Source organism: Erinaceus europaeus, chromosome 13 (genome assembly GCF_950295315.1).
Source record: "Erinaceus europaeus chromosome 13, mEriEur2.1, whole genome shotgun sequence".
In the NCBI taxonomy this organism is placed as follows: Eukaryota; Metazoa; Chordata; class Mammalia; order Eulipotyphla; family Erinaceidae; genus Erinaceus; species Erinaceus europaeus.
Genome location: NC_080174.1, coordinates 36,186,868 through 36,201,070, shown reverse-complemented (window position 1 = coordinate 36,201,070; position 14,203 = coordinate 36,186,868). Strand labels below are relative to the sequence as shown.

Sequence of the window (14,203 nt, the reverse complement as noted above, 5' to 3'; positions counted from 1 at the left end):
TGGAGTGTCTTGCCCCACTCATTCCATCTCTCTGCCTCTCTTTTTCTATCTGAAAAAGTTTACTCAAAGCAGTGACCTGGTGGTGACTAAACAAATAAACAAACACTGATCAGAATTTCCTGGAGGTGTGGCCACGGAATAACTGAGACCAAATAGCCTCTCTTCCCAAAACAACAATTAAGTACAACAAGAAACCCAACTGAAGCCATAATCTACAACTGAAAGTTCTGCAGCCTCAGGTAGGCGCTCATGTGCGGTTGGAGCAAAAAGGGGTGCAGCTGAAGAACAGCAAAGCCAAATCAGAGCTCTGGGCGGCACCGGTGCTGAGCTGTGCCATTTTGGTGATTTTACATTAAGTGCAGCAAGTAAGTAACATTGTCCCTAGTGCCGGAAGAAAAGAGACAGGGGCTTAAAACCTCACAATCTTTGACTCAGAGGAGTTTTAGCTGTCTGAATTTAAGGCAAAGACACAACATAAAACATGGCATTTGTGTGGTCTGGGAGGTGGCACAGTGGTAAAGCTTTGGACTCTCAAGCATGAGGTCGAGAGTTTGATTCCTGGCAGCACATGCCAGAGTGATGTCTGGTTCTTTCTCTCTCCTATCTTTCTCATAAATAAACAAAATCTTAAAAAACAAAACAAAAAGGCATTTATTATCACAAGATAGCCCAAAGCAACCACCTACCCCCACTGCAGATCATACAAACAAGAGAAACCTAGAGATCACAACAGCATCACCTGCTGGCCATCAATAACCAGCACAAAAATAAAAAATGTGCAAGCAGAGAACTATGCCATATCAGCCAGACAGAAATGAAACAGAGGAAATCCAAAGAATTACAGATTTAAAGAGACTCTCAGAGACAGACTACAGAAAGCTCATTATGAGGACTCTCCAAGAATTTAAGCAAGAATTAAAAGAGCATGATACTATGGAATTAAAATACACAAGAGGAACTTATAGCAGAGTTCACTAAGAATCTTCAGATTGTGGTCTGGGAGGTGGCACAGTGGATAAAAGCATCAAATACTCAAGCATGAGGTCCTGAGTTTAATCTCTGGCAGCACATGTACCAGAGTGATGTCTGGTTCTTCCTCTCTCTCTCTCTCTCCTCCTATCTTTCTGGTCAATAAATAAAGTCTTAAAAAAAGAATCTTCAATTCTTGAAAGAATTTCAGAACACCCGGGAGTAAAAGACACTCTAATTGCAATCCATGCCCAGGTAGAAGGCTTAGGAAGTAGATCCACACATTCAGAAGAAATAATCTCCAATTTAGAAGATACAGCCAGCCCACTCTTTCAATTCAAAGATGAGGGAGAGGAATGGTTCAGAAAGAATGAAGCAACTCTCTGTAAAATTACAGACTCCATCAAAAGATCGAATATAAGTATGATAGGTATATCTGAAGAGGACAAGGCCAAAGATCCAGAGTCCATTTTCAGAGCAATTTTAGCTGAGAACTTCTCTTACTTAGGAAACCATCAGAACATTCTCATCCAAGAGGCAGAACGATCACCCAGATTTATAAATACAAAAAGACCAATGCCAAAGCACATTATTATAACTATCAAAAGTCAATGACAAGGAAAATTTTTTGCTGGCTGCTAGGGAAAGGAAAGAGTTACATACAAAGGCAGAGCTATAAGACTTTCATCAGATTTCTCTTCACAAACTCTAGAGGGAAGGAGAGAATGGAATGACATATTCAAAGTTCTAAAGGAGAGGAAATTCCAGCCACAAATATTGCATTCTGCAAAATTATCCTTCAAATATGAGGGAGAAATAAAGGTTTTCTCAAATATTCAATAACTAAAGGAATTTTCCAAAATCAACCCCACCTTAAAAGAACTACTGAACGGAGTCCCACAAGAAAGGAAGAAGCAGGGAGTCGGGCCGTAGCTCAGCAGGTTAAGCGCAGGTGGCGCAAAGCACAAGGACTGGAGTAAGGATCCCGGTTTGAGCCCCTGGCTCCCCACCTGCAGGGGAATCGGTTCACAAGTGGTAAGGCAGGTCTATAGGTGTCTATCTTTCTCTCCCCCTCCCTGTCTTCCCCTCCTCTCTCCATTTCTCTCTGTCCTATCCAACAATGATGACATCAATTACTACAACAATAAAACAACAAGGGCAACAAAAAGGAATAAATAAATAATTTTTTTAAAAAAAAGGAGGAAGCAAAAGAATACACATTCCAAACACCAAGTTGCAGATGCTACCATGATGTCAACCTGATTCACCCAGACAACCTCACCAATGTACCCTGGTACCCCACCTCTCCAGAGCCCTGTCCCACTAGGGAAAGATAGGGACAAGTTGGGAGTATGGATCAATCTGTCAATGCCCATATCCATGGGGGAAGCAATTACAGAAACTAAACCTCCCACCTTCTGCACCCATAATCACCCTGGGTCCATTCTCCCAGCAAGATAAAGAATAGGAAAGCTTCCAATGGAGGGGATGGGATATCCCCTCTGGAGGTAGGAAATATGTGGAATTTCACCCCTTTTATTCTGTGGTTTTGTTGATATTCTCTATTTTATAAATAACTTAAAAAAAGAAAGGAATAGAGGCAGGACCATAGAAAAAAATTGCCAAACATATATAACTAGAGATATATGGCTATAGAAATAATAGTCAACCGTCTGTAACCTTGGGAGAACTGCTGTAGTTTCTAATGGAGGGAATGGTGACATGGAATTTTGGTGGTGGGAATGGTGTGGAATTATACCCATGTCATCTCATAATTTTGTAAACCAATAATAAATCACTAATAAAATTATAAAAAAAAAACCACTGATCAGTGAGTACAAACATCAATGCATCCCATAAAAGCCTTTGTATTTCTTTTTTTTTTTCATACCAAGAAGCAAGGTACAATCAACATTTTCATTTCTAGGTATTCTCACTATTATAATAGAGACTAAGAGTTAGGGCATAGACACTGTCTAGGTCATAGTAAGTGCTCAGTAAGTGTTAACTGCTGTTATTCTTCACATTAAGAACAACCAAAGACATCTAGCAGAAATTCATGTGCCCATTTTTATTATTTTGCATTGGCGGACTGGAGGGTCTTAGAACTCTTAATTGTCTACAGAAATTATAAAAACAGTCTTCTAGGGCAGTGACTCCAACTTTTTTTTTTTCATTTACTGGCTGTATGACTTTATAAAAATTACTTTAGCTCTGAGCCACTTACCCATCACTTTTCTTGTAGAGAAAGCCCACCTTCTCTGTCCCAAATTGCTTGTTGCCTTGGTGCTGGTGGATACTGTAGCCACCTCCTGAATTCTTCCGGTTCAGATTCTCCTGTTCCTTGGACATGCAAAGAAGATCTCAAGGCATCTGGATGGGAAGGGCCCCATTCTGCGAGGGTCCTATTCAGGGAAAGTGCTCAAGAGGTCTTGCTTCTCCCCTTCCCTCCATGGAGGACCTTGGTGAAGGGATCTTTGGGGATGATTTGGGGGCTGACCTTTTTTAACTTTTCAAAAGATATATGTGTGTGTGTGTGTGTGTGTGTGTGTGTGTATTTACAGGAGATAGATACAGTGCCAGAGTGCCACTACAGATATATAGGACTAGGGATTGAACCTGAGGCCTCAGGCATGCAGGTCCTACACTTTGCCACTGAGTCATGGTGACAGGGACTGACTGACCTCTCTGCTTTCAAGCTGCAGCGTCCCTCGGAGGGAGTCCCGGAGCTGGGTCAGATTCTGCAGCTCTTCCTCCTGGGCTTGCCGCAGCTATGGTACAGAGGGAGGACCACATCATCAGCCAGCATGTGTAGGAGGACAGTCCTGGCCCAGAGCTGCAGGGCATCAGCCTCACACTCAGGACAGGAACCAGGAACCTTTCATGTACACAGGGAAAGGACAGGGGGCTTGACCACATGCCTGGGTGAGGCCTGACTTACTGCATGGACTGAGACTGCCAGTTTCTCGATGAAGGGGGACAAGCTCTGAGCAGCCTTCCAGCCATCTTGGAAAAAGCTAAGAGATACCAGAGGTCAAACAAGGGGGCAGAGAGATGAGAAGAGATGATGAAGAAGAAAAGAGATGAAGAGAGAATAGAAAAAGGTGTACTAAGGATCACTAAGGATCACAGACAGCTGTGAGCAGTATAGGCTGACAGTTAAGAGCATACACTCTGGGGGCCAGGAGCTAGCTTACCCAACAGAGCACACACTTTACCATATATAGGGACCGAGGTGTGAATCACCAACCACCAAATGGAAGCATTCACACAGGGTAAGCTTCATGAGTGGTGCTGTCTCGCTCTTTTTTGTCTTCCTCCCTCTCACCCTGTGGCTGAATATAAATAAAGAACTGTCTGCTGGGAATTACAGCATCATGCAGGCACAAAGTCCTAGTGAAAACTCCAGACACACACACACCCCAGGTAGTCTGGAGTTAGTGTCTAGGTCCCATCTCATCTAGTAGGTATGTGATCTCAGCAATCCTTGGGCATTTCAAAAAAAATTTTTTAATTACCTTTATTTATTTATTGGAGAGAAACAGCAAGAAATCGAGAGGGAAATAGGTAATAGAGAGGGAGACACCTGCAGCACTCCTTCGCACTCAAAAACGTTTCCTCCTATAGGTGGGGATGGAGGTCTCGAACCTGGGTCTTTGCACATTGTAACACATGTGCGCTCAACCAGGTACACCACCTCCTGGCCCCCCTCAGTTTTCTTATCTATACAACTGAGATAATAACAGTACCTACTCACAGAAGTGTTAAAGGATTGAGTTAGGTCAGATCAAATATGTAACACATGCATTCAAGAAAGAAGCACCCTGCCACCAAACAAACAAACAAACAACCCAAAACTGCACTAGTAAGGAGCTAAAGATATCCTAAGGATCCTTGCGAGGCCTGCCAGATCCAGATCACAAGCCTAGTTTTTGGGTTGTCTTAGGGTTAAGGGTTAAGGATGACAGACAAGGGGAGACACCTACTTGTGTTGGGCATGGAAGAACTTGATGAGGCTCTGCAGGAAATCAGGGCCTTGCTTCATCTGGCTTTCCTTGGCCTTGAGCAGATACTGAGGGGAGAAGCATGATGTGAGCAGAAGCTGAATTCAGAGGGCCACAGGAATATAGTTCCCACTCTGAGCTCATCCTCTTGGTCATGAACTTGAGTTGGCCAAGTTCTGTCCTGAACTTGAGCTGAGCTTGTGGCTGAGTCCCTGGGGGTTCAGATGAAGCAAACAGGAAGATATCCACTGCACCCTCACCCTTGGAGAACCCCTTACCTCACACATATGCAACTGGAAGACTCGTCGTTCTCTCTGTGTGTCATGGGCCAGCTCCCCAGGACTCCCTCCTGACATCCTGGCACGATCTCTCTCCTTCTCCAACCTGGTCCTAAGCCCCAAGGAAAGAAGAGACCTGATCTTTTACCAGCTCCTGTCACATCCCACTCTGTGAGTGGGAGGGACCTTGGGTGATCCTATGGTGAGGAGGGGTTGGGACATGGTGCTGAACAAGGTGGATTCAGGGATCCATAGGCTTGTGGAAAGAAAGACATAGAACAGACCACAGTCATGAAGAGAGGTCCATGGGAGAGTAAAAAACAGGGGTTTCTAGACTCATCCAGCTATAGAACATGATTCATAATTTGGGATCTGACTTCTGAGAAGTGGCCTTTCAGGAAGCTATGTCTAGGTAAGAGAATTAACTATGTAATGGCTGGAGGGAGGAGGATGGGGCTTAGACCAGAGATGAAGAAGGAGGTAGTTCCAGGTGAAATAAAAAGGAAATGGATAGGATTTCAGGAGGCGGTGCTATGGAGCAGCAGCAGCTGTGTTTCTCTCTTCTCTCCAGGGTCAACTAGGAATACCAAAGGAGACCACCTGGGACCACAACAAGACAGGACTAGAATGACTTCAGGAACCCAACAAACCACTGGTGAGTGAAAACATGTGTAGCTCCTGGACAGAGAGGAGCCTAGGGAGAGATTAAGTGGCTGGTAACAGTCTGGCAGTTTACCATTTGAGACACCACCTCCAGTATGTTTCACCAACAAGGGGATGGCTGAAGGGAGGAGAGGACTCCCCTAAGGACTCACCAAATGCAACTGTGAGTCTCTACTGCTACTGCCCTCAGAAGTTGGAGCAGCAGTGGGGACACCAGGGGACAGAGAACTAATGAGGAAACTCAGGAGAAGATCTATATCTTGGCATCCTAGTGGAGGGGCTGTGAGAGTCTCTTTGCATAACCACTGGATTATCTCTGCCCCACCCTGCTTTATCTCTTGGTCAAGAGTCAGTGATTAAGCTAAGAAGCTTACTTATAGTTTAAAAGCCTTCAGGCTCCCATAGCCTACAGGGAAGAAAAAGAACAAAAGAGGATTTCAAGCCACTGTGCTCCAACTCAGGGATTAAAATAATATTGAAACAACTGTCAATTTCCACAACTGTGAACCCTTTAAGTACCTTACTTAGACACAAGTCAATCCAGGTAAGAGTAATCAGTAATTTGAAAAGTACTGAGAGAGGACCTCATAACATACTATATAAAATGGCTAAACCAACAAGAAGAAATATTGGAGAAACAAACCAGGACCAGAGTCCAGCTAAAAGGCCCACAAAGGTTGAAGCACAAAATAATAAGGTCAACATCCAAACATTAGTTAAGGAAATAATCACAGGAGTGAGTAAAGAGTTTGAAAGAATTGTCATCAGAAATGCAGAAACAACAAATGAGACACTGGAAGAAAACACTAATTATCTCAAGGTTATTAGAGAGCTGAAAGCTGAAATAGCTTTGCTAAGAACACAACTAGCTGAACAAGCTAAAACTGTATCAGAACAGGGTAACAAAATAGTTGAACTCCGGAAAACAGTAAAGGGGAGAGAGAATAGAATAAATGAGGCTAAAGACAGAATTAGCAATATCAAGGACGAATTAAAGACAATTAAAAAAGAAGTAAGAGATCTCAAAAAGAGATTAAGAGATACTTAAAACAACAACAGAGACCTGTGGGATGACTTCAAAAGAAATAATATACACATTATTGGCTTACCAGAGGAAGAAAGAGAAGGAGAGGAAGAAAGCATTCTTTAGTTCATAATAGCTGAGAACTTCTTTAGTCTACACAACATAAAAGAAATAAAGGTTTGAGAAGCCCAGAGGGTCCCAAACAGAATTAACCCAGACTTAAAGACACCAAGACACATCATATTTAGAATGGAAAAGAATAAGGATAAAGAAAGGATCCTGAAGGTTGCAAGAGAAAAACAAAGAGTCACCTACAGAGGAAAACCCATAAGATTAGCAGCAGACTTCTCCACACAAACACTATAGGCCAGAAGAGAATGGCAAGATACCTATCAAGTGCTCAATGAGAAAGGCTTTCAACCAAGACTACTGTATGCTGCTAGACTGTCATTCAGACTAGATGAAGGCATAAAAACTTTGTCAGACAAGCAGCAGTTGAAAGAATCAACTATCACCAAGCCTGCCCTGAAAGAAGTTCTGAAAGGTCTTTTATAAACAGTCAGACTACCATAAAAATTTAAAAAAAACATAAAGAAGTGGAAAGCTATTCCATGTCCATGGGTTGGAAGAATTAACATCATCAAAATGAATATACTACCCAGAGCCATATACAAATTTAATGCTATCCCCATCAAGATCCCAGCCACATTTTTAGGAGAACAGAACAAATGCTACAAATATTTATCTGGAACCAGAAAAGACCTATAATTGCCAGAACAATCTTGAGAAGAAAAAACTGAACTGGAGGCATCACACTCCCAGACCTCAAATTGTATTACAGGGCCATTGTCATCAAAGCTGCTTGGCACTGGAACATGAATAGACACACTGATAAGTGGAATAGAATTGAGAGTCCAGAACTAAGCCCCCACACCTATGGATATCTAATCTTTGACAAAGATGCCCGGACTATTAAATGTGGAAAGCAGAGTCTCTTCAACAAATGGTGTTGGAAACAATGGGTTGAAACATGCAGAAGAATGAAACTGAACCACTATATTTCACTAAATGCAAAAGTAAATTCCAAGTGGATCAAGGACTTGGATGTTAGGCCAGAAACTATCAGATATTTAGAGGAAAATATTGGCAGAACTCTTTTCCTCACACATTTTAAAGATATCTTCAATGAAATGAATCCAATTACAAAGAAGACTAAGGCAAGCATAAACCTATGGGAGGGACTACATCAAATTAAAAAGCTGCTGCACAGCAAAAGAAACCACTACCCAAACCAAGAGACCCCTCACAGAATGGGAAAAGATCTTTACATGCCATATATCAGACCAAAATTTAATAGCCAAAATATATAAAGATCTTGCCAAACTCAACAACAAGAAAACAAATAACTCCATGCAAAAATGGGAGGAAGACATGGACAGAATATTCACCACAGAAGAGATCCAAAAGACCAAGAAACACATGAAAAAATGCTCCAAGTCTTTGATTTTAAGAGAAATGCAAATAAAGACAATAATGAGATACCACTTCACTCCTGTGAGAATGTCATACATCAGAAAAGGTAACAGCAGCAAATGCTGGAGAGGTGTGGGGTCAAAGGAACCACCCAGTACTGCTGGTGGGAATGTCAATTGGTCCAGCCTCTGTGGAGAACAGTCTGGAGAACTCTCAGAAGGCTAGAAATGGACCTATCTTATGATCCTGCAATTCCTCACCTGGGGATATATCCAAAGGAACCCAACACACCCATCCAAAAAGATCTGTGTACACACATGTTCTTAGCAGCACAATTTGTAATATCTAAAACCTGGAAGCAACCCAGATGTCCAACAACAGATGAGTGGCTAAGCAAGTTGTGGTATATATACATAATGTATACATATATATACATAATGTATACACTACTCAGCTGTAAAAAATGGTTACTTCATCATTTTCAGCCATTCTTGGATAGACCTTGAAAAATTCATGTTAAGTGAAATAAGTCAGAAACAGAAGGATGAATATGGGATGATCTCATTCTCAGGCAGAAGTTGAAAACAAGATCAGAAGAGAAAGCACAAGTAGAAACTGAACTGGATTTGGCGTACTGCACCAAAGTAAAGTAAAACACTCTGGGGTAGGCTGGGGGGGGGGGGCAGAGAATACATGCCCAAAAAGGATGACAAGAGGACCTAGTGGGGGTTGTATTGTTATATGGAAAACTGGGAAATCTTATGCATGTACAAACTATTGTATTTACTGTCAAATGTAAAACATTAATTCCATAATAAATAAATTTTTAAAAAAAGGGAGATGGATCATACAGGGTCTACTTCTGACCCTGTTATGGTTCCTGGGCTTTATTTCAATAAGGATGGATATTGCTGCAAGTTTCATGCAGGGAGTGAGGGGTTCAGATAAGGATGAGATGAGATTTGGGGTGACCACATCTAGTTTTGCTAGAAGGGATTGTAGATCATGTGATGAAGAGATCACAAGTGCTTTCATTCTTCTGGGTCTCTGGAATTCCTCATACAAAGTTCAGATTTCGCGGGCCAGGCAGTAGCACAGCAGATTACGCACACAAGGTGTAAGGATCCTGGCTCCCTACCTGCAGTGGGGAGGTTGCTTAAGTGTTGAAGCAGGCCTGCAGGTTTCTGTCTTTCTCTCCCCGTCTCTGTCCTCTCCTCCTCTCTCAGTTTTTCTCTGTCCTACCCAACCGCAATAACAACAATAATGAGTTGCAGCAATATAAGAAAAATGAAATAGGGAGTCGGGCGGTAGTGCAGTGGGTTAAGCGCACATGGCACAAAGCGCAGGACTGGCATAAGGATCCCGGCTCAAGCCCCCAGCTCCCCACCTGCAAGGGAGTCCCTTCACAGGCGGTGAAGCAGGTCTGCCGGTGTTATCTTTCTCTCCCTCTTTCTGTCTTCCCCTCCTCTCTCGACTTCTCTCTGTCCTGTCCAACGACAGCAACAACAACAACAATAATAATAGCCACAACAGTGATAAGACAACAAGGGCAACAAAATGTTAAAAAATGGTCTCCAGGAGCAGTGGATTTGTGGTGCAGGCACTGAACTCTGGCAAAAATCCTGGAGGATAAAAAAAAAAAATGAAATAGTGTAAAGTGCTTGAAATGCTAGTTACTAGAAAGACAGATAGTTGGACGTCTATGTCCAGTAGAGAAGCAATTATAGAAGCCAGAAATCCTCCCCTTTGCACCCAAAAGAACTTCAGTCCATTCTCCCAGAAGGGGGGGATGTTAGGGAGATGACCAGAGGGCTCTGAACAGCAGTTCCACTGGGACCCAGAACATTAGTGACCAGAGAGTTGGAGATAAGGGCGACAGAAAATCTAATACTATGAAGGTAAAAGGGGACAGGTGCTCCTGGTGGAATGAAGACTAAATCAGAAACAAATCAATGGGAATACATCAAATTGAAAAGCTTCTGCACAGCTAAAGAAACTATCACACAAACAAGGAGACCCCTCACAGAATGGGAGAAGATCTTCACATGCTGTACACCAGACAAGAGACTAATCACCAAAATATACAAAGAGCTCAGCAAACTTAGCAACAGAAAAGCAAATGACCCCATCCAAAAATGGGCAGAGGATATGAACAGAACATTCACTACAGAAGAGATCCAAAAGGCTAGCAAACACATGAAAAATTGTTCCAGGTCATTGATTGTCAGAGAAATGCAAATAAAGACAACATTGAGATACCACCTCACCCCTGTGAGAATGGCATACCATCAAAAAGGACAGCAGCAACAAATGCTGGAGAGGCTGTGGGGACAGAGGAACCCTTCTGCACTGCTGGTGAGAATGTAAACTGGTCAAGCCTCTGTGGATAGCAGTCTGGAGAACTCTCACAAGGCTATACATGGACCTTCCATATGACCCAGTAATTCCTCTCTTAGGATATACCCCAAGGATTCCATAACACCCAACCAAATAGATGTTTGTACACCTATGTTCATAGCAGCACAATTTGTAATAGCTAAAACCTGGAAGCAACCCAGGTGCCCAACAACAAATGAGGGGCTGAGAAAGCTGTGGTATATATATACAATGGAATACCATGTAGCTATTAAGAACAATGAACCCACCTTCTCTGACCCATCTTGGACAGAGCTAGATGGAATTATGTTAAGTGAGCTAAATCAGGAAGATAAAGATAAGTATGGGATGATCTCACTCATCAACAGAAGTTGAGAAAGAAGAACAGAAAGGGAAACTTGAGGATTTGACTAAATCTGAAGTAGGGCACCAAAGTAAAAACCCTGGGGTGAGGCTGAGGGTGGATTCATTTTTCAGGTGAAGAAATAGACCGGAATATGTAAGAGCCTAGATAAACTCGGCCTCTGCACAGACTCTGGGATGTTTTCTCAGCAGCTCCAGGTAAAGAAGGGAGGGCTTCTCCTACAGGAACTTCTGGTGGTAACCTACAGATGCTAGCAGGCCCTGGGCCCTTCTAGTTCCTGTCTGGGATGGTGTGATAGGAACAAAAGGGGATTGCTAGGTGACTCAAGGTTCACCAATAGATCATTGCTCAGTCCTGGCTCATGGTGGTGGTGATGGTGTATATGTTTGGGAGGGCTGGGTGGGAATGGTGATGGTTGCTATTGAACCTAGGTCCAGGAAACCTCAGGCATAAATGTCTTTTCAATAACCTATTGTGCTATCTCCCAATTCCCTGCCATGGTACTTTTTTTTTCTCCAGAGTTATTGCTGGGGCTCAGTGCTCCTGTGGCCATTTTTTCCATTTTATTGGATAGGACAGAGAGAAATTAAGAGGGGAGGGGTAGACAGAGAGGGAGAGAGAAAGAAAGAGACCTGCAGACCTGCTTCACCATTTGTAAAGCTTCCCAGTAACGATCCCGGTTCCAGCCCTTGGCTCCCCACCTGCAGGAGAGTCGCTTCACAGGCGGTGAAGCAGGTCTGCAGGTGTCTTTCTCTCCCCCCTCTGTCTTCACGTCTTCTCTTGATTTCTCTCTGTCCTATCCAACCACGACAACAACTACAATAATAACTACAACAATAAAACAATGGCAACAAAAAGGAATAAATAAATATATAAGTATTTTTTAAAACTTGTACAGCAGGGGCAAGGAGATATCTCACAGTAAAGTGCACATTTAGCCAAACCCAACCCAAGGACCCAGGCTGGGCAGGGGAGCACTACATGTGGCACCAGGGGAAGCTCTATGAATGGTGATATCTCTCCTCTCTCTCTCTCTGTCTGAAATAAGAGAGGGGAGAAAAAAGGCTATTAGGGGCAGTGGAATTTTTTTGTGGCCCCAGGGCAAAAATAAATAAATAAAATAAAAATTCACATAACAGAAAAGTTTTAGATACTCCTCATATGACCTTAATTTTCTCCTAAAGATGATTATATTTTTTCCTTATATGTTCTAAGTGTTTCATAGTAAATGTGTGCAGCTTTTGCAAAACATAAGAGAAAATGTGACTTTATAAAGGAGAGCAAACAAGATGAGATTTAGTGGTCTGACAGGATCCAGGCAGAGAGCTGGGATTGTTGCCTGTGTGAAGTCTAGAAGGCAGACCCAAGCAGTCTCTGGAAGGGGGACTGACCTCTAGGGGAATAGGGGTGAGCAAGATGGAGTATCATGTCGTATACACAAGAGGCCAGAGTGTGACATTTAGGTCTCTGCCACTACCTCCAACTAAATGTTTATAGCTACCACATGATGTTGGAGAAGAGGACAAGGAGGGCTGGAAAAATAACTCACTTGGGTAGTACACTGTTTTGTCATGTGCATAAGCCAGGTTTGGGCCTGGCCCCCACTGTGTGGTTCTCAGTAGACTTCTTAGTCTCTCTATGCATATATGTCTCTCTACCTGTGCAACTTCCTGTTGAGAGGAAGAGCTAGTACCAGGCAGAAGAAAACAGTAGGATAAAGATAGGGAGAGAAACTGACCTCCTTTTTCCTATCTGGTTCTCATAATAATCTCCTTTTGATGAAGACAGCTCAAGGCAGACACTGAAGGAAGCTTTAGTGCTGTGATCTTTCACTCTATCTCTGCCTCTCTACCTTTCTGTTTCTTAAACCCCCCAAAGGATCAAGGTGTATGAGCCTAGCTCTGCTGCTTCCTAACTGTATGGTCTTGAGCATGTGGCTTAATTTTCCTGTCTCCAGTGCCACCTCTATTAACTGGGATACTGATCAATCCCTCACAGGGATGGGTGATTGTGAGGGGTTCAGTGACTAGCACATGGAATGATCAGTGAATGGTAGCTCCTTCCCATCTCTGCCTACGCCTGGGTTTCTATTAGCAAGGAGATGGGTCTCTGAGAAGCATCTGAGGTCCCTTCACAATAGCCACCCTTTGGTAGTTTCATGGTCCAGCCCTCATATGTTGGTCAGGCCTAGGCATAAACTACCCCACCTTTTGAGAACAAGGTGTCATGCACTTCTGGGCGCCAGGCCCTTGCAGCACTTAAGTTCTTCAGACAATCCTGCTTCCTACTGTAACAACTGAATCCCTTTTCTGGAAAAAGTTCCCTGTCCACGGCCACTTACATTTTGGTTTCATAGTCCTTCCATGCCTTCTCCAGCTGCTTTTTGGAATCCTGTAGTTAAAAAGAGTAATTGACACAGAGGGACACTTAGAGTCTTAAATCAACAGTACAGCTTGTGATCTTTAGGGGGCCCTAAAGATGCCAACCAATTCCTGCCACCAGTGTCCTGATTGCCCGTATGTCCCCTCAGACAGACTTAACCAACCCTATTTCTTAGGGCAGACCTAGATACTTTCCTAACTTACTTCCTATTTCACTTCCCTCAATCACTCTAAGTCTCACTCTAAGTCTAACCTTGTCAGATAAAGTAAGGATTTAAAAAGCTCAATTAGGACAAAAGACTGGCACACTTTAATGATGGCCCTTTTGGTCACTACCAGGCTAACCCATCATCCAGGGCCCTAGTTAGGGAATCCTGGGATTCCCACATAGATATGATGGGTCCATACCTCTAACAGATCCCTCTCACCACCATCACTGGTCATCTCCATCAAGAACATTATAAACCCTCTTTCGGGCCTCTAGAGGACCTTGCCCTCAATGTAGAACAACAATGGTAGAAGCTGCCCCACTCTACTCCTATTCCCACCTCTGACACCATCTCCCCAGACAATACTTTTTTTTCTTAACATTTTTTTATTTATTTGTAAAATGGAAATAGTGACAAGACTATAGAATAAGAGGGGTATAATTCCCACCACCAGAGCTCCAT

The 14,203-nt window shown here is 43.0% G+C and overlaps 1 protein-coding gene across 6 annotated transcripts in view; it reads right to left on the bottom strand.

Annotated features, from left to right (window-relative positions):
* ASAP3 (ArfGAP with SH3 domain, ankyrin repeat and PH domain 3) overlaps positions 1-14,203 on the bottom strand; it is a 66,028-nt gene that overhangs the window by 16,346 nt on the left and 35,479 nt on the right. For 5 of the 6 annotated variants that reach the window (XM_016190645.2, XM_016190647.2, XM_060205509.1 and 2 more), the window contains 6 exons: positions 13,493-13,542; positions 5,252-5,363; positions 4,956-5,041; positions 3,911-3,986; positions 3,654-3,740; positions 3,197-3,312 (listed from right to left, as the gene is read on the bottom strand). In XM_016190645.2, the coding sequence (XP_016046131.1) occupies positions 3,197-3,312; positions 3,654-3,740; positions 3,911-3,986; positions 4,956-5,041; positions 5,252-5,363; positions 13,493-13,542 (527 nt within the window). The remainder of the gene's footprint in view (positions 1-3,196; positions 3,313-3,653; positions 3,741-3,910; positions 3,987-4,955; positions 5,042-5,251; positions 5,364-13,492; positions 13,543-14,203) is intronic. The other variant, XM_016190646.2, reaches the window with a different exon arrangement.